General features: G+C 39.8%; 1 protein-coding gene across 1 annotated transcript in view; it reads left to right on the plus strand.

Annotated features, from left to right (window-relative positions):
* ell2 (elongation factor for RNA polymerase II 2) overlaps positions 1 to 5,420 on the plus strand; it is a 14,663-nt gene extending 9,243 nt beyond the window's left edge. The window contains 4 exon segments of the mRNA XM_010784755.1: positions 947 to 1,163; positions 1,478 to 1,649; positions 2,662 to 2,706; positions 2,848 to 5,420. Coding sequence (XP_010783057.1) covers positions 947 to 1,163; positions 1,478 to 1,649; positions 2,662 to 2,706; positions 2,848 to 2,964 — 551 coding nt within the window. The 3' untranslated portion in view covers positions 2,965 to 5,420.
* The last annotated feature ends 1,677 nt before the right edge of the window (positions 5,421 to 7,097 follow it).

Genomic DNA, 7,097 nt, shown 5'->3' on the forward strand with positions numbered 1-7,097 from the left:
TTAGCGTCCAAATGGTTGGAAGATAAGGAGGAAGGACAATCAATACTGTATATAGTCAATGTGAGGTAAAGTGTGTAACCGGTTACAACCAGAAGTGGCGATGAGGTTTTAAAATGTATGGAAAGGGTCTTAAAAAAGGTCTTAAAAGGTCTTACATTTGACTTCAGGGTTCCTGCATATACCCTGCCTGAGAAACCTGTGCCTTTCCCATCGTGATGACGTCAAATGTCCGTTGTGTAAAAGAGAAAACATTGGGGTGATAATATTCCTGTGTCTGCCCGCACATATTTCAATATGACTTGCGGCATTAGAAAGAAACTATCATTTTAAGATAATTGTTTTCATTGGAATAATTGTATTAAAACGATAATGGTGTGATTTCTTTTTCAAACAGATCTTCTTTTTTTTTTTAAATATGTAGAATTCTCCAGTTATACTGTCAGCTTGTTTTGGATTTGCACTGCCTCCTAGTGTCCACAAATCAAAACGTGTGTCTCTGTTTACGTGTGTACTGTCCTCATTAGTTCTGCATTACCTGATCTTGCAAATGTGTTGGTTGTTATTTCAGAGACTATTTTCTTTTTAAAGAGAATGCTAATGAAGGTCATATAAGCAAGTAGCGCTTATTTGATGTATTCCCAGTACAGGAATTCATCATTTGCAGTCTATTCCTTATATGTGACGGATTATTTGGCAAAGATAGCAGACCAAAGCAACTCTACTAATACAAAGGATCCTTTGTGATGTTTCTCAGTCATTCTTCACATTTGAACCCTGGTTAAATGGAGTAGATATTTGTTTATCTTTGTAATTGTCCCTTATGGACATTTCTGTACATGCATCCCCTATCACTTCTTCTTCTGCTTATTTACTTTTTAGCTCCTATAACGAGTATGTTTCCACTGTGTCTTATCTGAGAGTCTCAAACGTTCCTCTCTTTCTTCAGACTCTTCAGATAAAGAGAAGCCGGTGAAGACGGAGAAGCCAGAGAAGCCGGAGAAGCCGGAGAAGACGGAGAAGCCGGAGAAGACTGAGAAGCCAGAGAAGACTGAGAAACCAGAGAAGACAGAGAAACCAGAGAAGACGGAAAAGACGGAGAAGACGGAGAAGACAGACCAGCCCACCGAGTTCTCCTCTACAATTGAGATGCCCGACTATGTTGTGTGAGTCACCTCGACCTCTTTACCCTTCCGTTCTCTCATTTCCCTGTTTAAAACATTCCTGTTCCTAAGAATTAGGACACAGAAAACCCAGAAACAAACACAGATGTGATTCATTTTCTTTCTTTGCTGCACGTTAAATGTTTTGCACTTTCCACCTCATTGGTAAAAAGTCTATATTATTCACTGCACAGATAGACAATCTCAACAGGATCTCACCTTTCAGTAAAGATCACGACCTTTAGCGAGGTGTATTCAAAACAAGGAAAGTCAGGCGAGCTTTGAACACACTCAAATGACCTTCTGTGTATCTACAGGAAGTACATGCCCATGGTGTCCATCGACCAGCGGCAAAGCTACAAGGATGACTTCAACGCAGAGTACGATGAGTATCGCCTCCTACACGCCCGCGTGGAGAACATCACCCGCCGCTTCACCCAGCTGGACGCCAAGTGCCGGAAGATGACACCGGGCACCAAAGAATACCAGGTCAGACCAGTCGGCGTGAAACATTTCTACATGCCAGTTTCTTTACAGCCACTTACTGTGTAATCCTTATTGAGCATTTATGGTGGGTTTGTCGTTCTAAATGGCAAGGTCGGATAAACTCTCGGTAAAAGGTAGCGCACCCCTTTCCTGTAAGCACTACAGAGATTGTTGAGTCTCCTCCAGAGGGGTTCTTATGTTGTCCATTCCTTGTAGCAGTTAACATGATTATTTACTTGTTATTGTAAGATCTAAGTGTTTTGTTTTTAACTGAACACCATGGAGCTGTTGGCTTAGACCAGGGGTGTCAAACTCAAGGCCCGGGGGCCAAATCCGGCCTGTGACTTCACTTTGTGCGGCCCCGCAAGAGCTTGCAAATAATAAAATATGTTTATTATACGGTTACACGATGCTTTGCAGAAGCTCGTTGCCCATGAACTCCATGTCCCACAATGCATCTTAAATGTGTCTTTTTCTCAGAATCTGACTTTTTTTTTCAATATGTAACTTTTTTTTCAAAATGTCCCTTTTTCTTTTTTCTCTGACTTTTTTTTCAGAATTTCACTTTTCTTTTTAAATCATTTTGTGAAATTCTCACTGAAGAGACTTGCAATATTTGGCCCTAGACTTCTGCTTTCAGACATAGTTAATTATGAAGTTATTACCCTATCTGATAATAATCCAATGCAGAGGCAATCATGTAATATAATACATTATTTTATATATAGTAAATATTTATATATGTATTTTTATATAGTAATGCTGATGTGGCCTTTTTGTTTGTATTTTAAATGAATAAGTATATCATTATTATTATTATTATTATTATTATCTACTAAATCGGTCTCCATGGATAATTGTTTCTAGGTGCTGCTTTTGTGCCATGTTATCACACAGATATCACTTTAGAGTTTGGATTTGTATATCAGCTAAATGTATACGCGTTGTCCTGTTACAATGAATGTAATTCTTGTAATGTTCAAATGCATTAAAAGTGATTTTTCATTTTTTACAGAAGGTGCAAGAAGAAGTGTTGAAAGAGTACAAAAAGATGAAACACGTGAGTGCTTCTCCACTTCTGCCTGTTTTTTTTCTACACACTAACGAAACACTTGCTCGTTGTTTCTCATGTTAGTTCTGCTTGCTCTCCTTCTGTCTAGCGCAGCAGGAGTCTCATATTATTTGTGCGTTTGCTTTACAGCACAGCCCCAACTACCACGAGGAGAAGCAGCGCTGCGAGTATCTGCACAACAAGCTGGCCCACATCAAGCGGCTCATCGCTGACTTCGACCAGCGCAGATCCACGGCCTGGTGCTGAGCACATGCCTCCACTGTCAGTATTGAGAGAGGAGCGTGGACCCAGGAGGGCGTGTCCGACCGGCTGTTATTTATTAACACCCTTTCAGTTACTGCCTCCACATCCACCAGTCTTCCTTCTCCCATCATCCTTTTTTCCTTCATTCCTTACCTCTTTTCCCATCTTTGATTCCACTGGCTTCGTTGTTGCCTGCAATCTTTAAAAAAAAAAAAAACTTACTTTGACTTTACCCTCCGTCTTTTTGCTTTTCTCCTATGTTTATTTCTCAAAGAGCTCCTGTGGAATCTCAAACCACCAGCTCAGTGGAAGGGGCTGCCTGCATGTGTGAAGGGGTTCGGGGGGGGGGGGGAAATCTTCTAACCTTTTTTTTGAAGGACTTTATCTTCAGGCAAAAAAAAGAACAAAAAAAGTATTTTTGAGCATCAGAGAAAATATGAACTTGTATTTAAGTAAAAAAAAGAGAGGGAGATCTATTTATTTTGGGACTCGTAGTGCAAAGAAGAGTCCGCAGATGATATATTGTTTAACTTTTGTTGACAACAATGCAAAAAGAAATACCGCAGGCCTTATGTGTTTTGACTTTGTGAAGCCATTTTGCACGTGAGATCCATTGTCATCTAATTTGGGACAGACGTCTCTCCTGCCTCATTTCCTCTCCTTTCATAAAACTGTACTGGATAACCTCGCTGAGTTTGAGGATGAAGGGGAAAGGAAACGAGACGGCAGGAGGGCTCTGACCTGAGGGAGAAGCAGTATGTGTGCATGGATTGTACATTTAGTTGTAATGGCCACATGGGGTGGAGAGGGTTGGGAAACTAAAGGAGTGCGACCCCCCTGTCGGTGAGGGGAAGTACTCCCTGCACCATCAGTGTTTAGTGTTCACATTGCATTATGGGTGCCTTAAGGTGTTTACACTCGGAAAACCTTGAGTCTGGCGACCCTTAGGGGGGCTACACAAAGGAACTATAACTGCCTGGAAGCAGGTTGTGTGTGTCTGCGCGCATGTCGGAGCGATTAAGGAAGAAAGTTTAGTCTGGAAGGAGTGTTACAAATTGTATGAGTGTGTGTGTGTCCGTACGGATGTGACAGGTGTAAGGAAAAAAATAGAAATGTGGAGAAAAAGTGATAAACGTGAAAAACAAAAAAAAGCTGCTATATAGTGTTTGACCGGCCAGAGCACTCAGGATCAACCTGGCTGACGTCTCCGATCTTAATCGAAGAGATCTAGAAGATCCTTATTTTCCTTAACGGCGCAGAGCCCGGGAAAGGAGCGCGCCGAACCTCTTCAGCTTTACCCGGCGGAAAACCCTTTCTGTTCCTAGAAAGAAGCAAAACACTTCCACCAGAGAACAAATCTCTATTAGGATTTCAAATGTATTTGATTCTCAGTTTGAGTTCTGCAGAGCAGTGGAAGATTTTCTTTTCTTTTTTTTTTGGTCAACATTGATAAGTTTAGTTCAATGGATGGATGAATGGCTTCTATGAAAAGTCTTTATTTCAACAAGGGAAAATTTGTTTACAAACCTGTGTTAGACTGTTTGCCAAAAAATTAAATACTTTGGTTCTGCATCACTGGAGTGAAATGTATGATTGGGGATTAATTTAAAGAGACATAAATACTGGAATATGTGTCTCGTTACATTTGGGGATGTAGAGAGGAGTCCCTGTGCCCAGAGATCACAACTGAAGGTGTTGACTATCTGCCTTTTTGAAGTGGTTCGCTCCTTCTCGTCTTGTCAGCTGCTCCTGTGTTAGGGAGAATATGTTGTCCCCACAAATTGATATTTAAGTAGCATTGGCTGGATCTATTTGAAATATATTTTGGGTTGTGGCATTCTGTCAAAAAAGTCAGTCTCTGCAGCAGACTGGCTGTTTTGTTCGGCTGTCAGAATCAATTTAATCTAAAAACAGACCTGGCTTATTTATTTTTGTCTCAAGTTGATATTGACAGAAAATCAGCACTTGTATCTTGAATGTGTCGCATTAAAACAGACAACGCAGATTAAAATTGTTCAAGATTTCAGGCTCTACTTGAGATGTACTCTTACTTCGGTCGCGGGCTGCAGGCTCAGTGCATTATTATTATTATTTTGATCCCCTTAACCCCTTGAATCGGTCATTTCCCAGAATATAAAACATAAAATGCCATTTCAGCAAATGTATGATGGGCTAGACACTCAGGGTGTCCTCCATCATGTCTGTCTTCTTCCTCCTAACATTTCTGTCTTTATCAAATACAGATGCTTAAATTGGGTCTGAGCAACATGAATAATGTGACTCATTGTTTGGGAGGGAAGAGGTTTGATCAAGAGTCTTAATGAGGAAGTAACAAGGTTAAAAACCCCTGGCAGTGTTTAGATGTGAGAAACCACTGGAAATGAAGTGACATCTTATCCTGCCCAGCCGAAAATGTACAAGACATTTCAATAAAAATCAATTTAGTTTTACCTGGAAAATGACTTTTGTTGTTCTTTCTACTCTCCTTTTCAGCCTTTGAAATGGTTGCATGTCTGAAATGTGGATGACTTTCGTGAACCTACGGTTATCTAGAAACTGTTATTAAAGATGCAAATAATATTTGTTATTAGAGCCACATCTGAATGTATGAACATCTGCTTTCCATGTTTCAAGATAAACTTGACCGCTGCATATATGCCCTCAGTCTACATACAGTTTGCTTCAGCACAATGAAAAACTGTTGCAGTTGGTTTAAACAGGCGCCACTAGATTCAAAGTGTCATAACTTTAATTTGATATTATAAAGCTGTTCTTCTCATATAACAAATTGCTGAATGTAAGGGTTTTAGTTACCGAGAACAGGGTTAAATGATGAGATTACAGAACATTTCAGAGTTGTGTGTTAAAGGCTGCTGTTTATTGGATGACGGTATAAGAGCAACAACTGAGAACCTATTTACTACCACTATGTGTGTATTTGTACATTTCAGGTCACAAAAATGCTTTGATTTGCAAACCAGTCTACAAATGAAGGTTCTCATATGCTTGGATTTTAGAGCAACAGTTGCTGCAGTAATAAGGAGCAAAATGTATTTACCCAACTGTATCAGAAATGTAATCATCTGCATTTTGCATATCAGTGTGGCAATGTGAATTAGGGCTGAGCGATTAATCCATTTTAAAAATCGAAATCGCGATTTTTAAATGATGCAATTATCAAATCGCAAAGCCTGTGATTTAATTTGTTTTTGTGTTTCAGTCATCCACACCAATCAGAATTGCTGTGCTCCACATGTACCAGTCATTGTTAACCAATCAGAAGTGGCTCATGATAGTAGGTGATGGACAGATTGATCCAATCACCTGCCAAGTATTTTTGAAAGTGCCTGCCCTTTCCAAATGGCTTCCATGGAGCTTTCCTAGATGGTTTGGTGAAAAAACCCGTCTGAGTCAGGTTAGTAATGCTCCATCACATGTTTTACATCTATTACAGGGTGAATCTTAAACTGAAGCTTGACTTTAAAGCAACCCAACGGAAGTTTCATGTAAGTTTAGTTCTTTGCGGGGGTGCTAGAGACAGGAGCACATTGATACGACCTTCCTAGCCGGAGATATGGCCGCATTTTACAATAAACTTCCGTTGGGTCGCTTAAAAACAAATATCGCAATCGCAATATCTGTCAGAAAAATCGCAATTATATTATTTCCCCAAATCGTGCAGCCCTAATGTGAATTCATGCAAGTACTTTCTTGCTATAGTAATACCTTTACTACCAAATGTGGCCCGCGGACCATTTTGAATCGGCCCTCAGCAAATTCAAAAGATATAATGCAGTATGGCCCTCAAATGAAACTTGTATCTTTTGAATTTGCTGAGGGCCGATTCAAAATGGTCCGCGGGCCACATTTGGTAGTAAAGGTATTACTNTCAGCGGTACCACTGAAAATGGTTTATTTGAACATGGAACAGGAAAATAAGGTCTGAAACATGTTGGTCCTATCTAAAACAAATCAAATAGTAGGCTTACTAGCTTCTATAAATTATGTTTGATAAAACTTTGGTTACATTTCCATGACTTTTCCAAAACTTTGGGAAAAATATTGTTTTCCATAACTTTCCAGGGCCTGGAATTAGCATTTTGAATTTCCATGACTTTTCCAGGTTTTTAATGACC

This window comes from Notothenia coriiceps, unplaced genomic scaffold (genome assembly GCF_000735185.1).
Source record: "Notothenia coriiceps isolate Sejong01 unplaced genomic scaffold, NC01 NC01_scaffold00026424, whole genome shotgun sequence".
In the NCBI taxonomy this organism is placed as follows: Eukaryota; Metazoa; Chordata; class Actinopteri; order Perciformes; family Nototheniidae; genus Notothenia; species Notothenia coriiceps.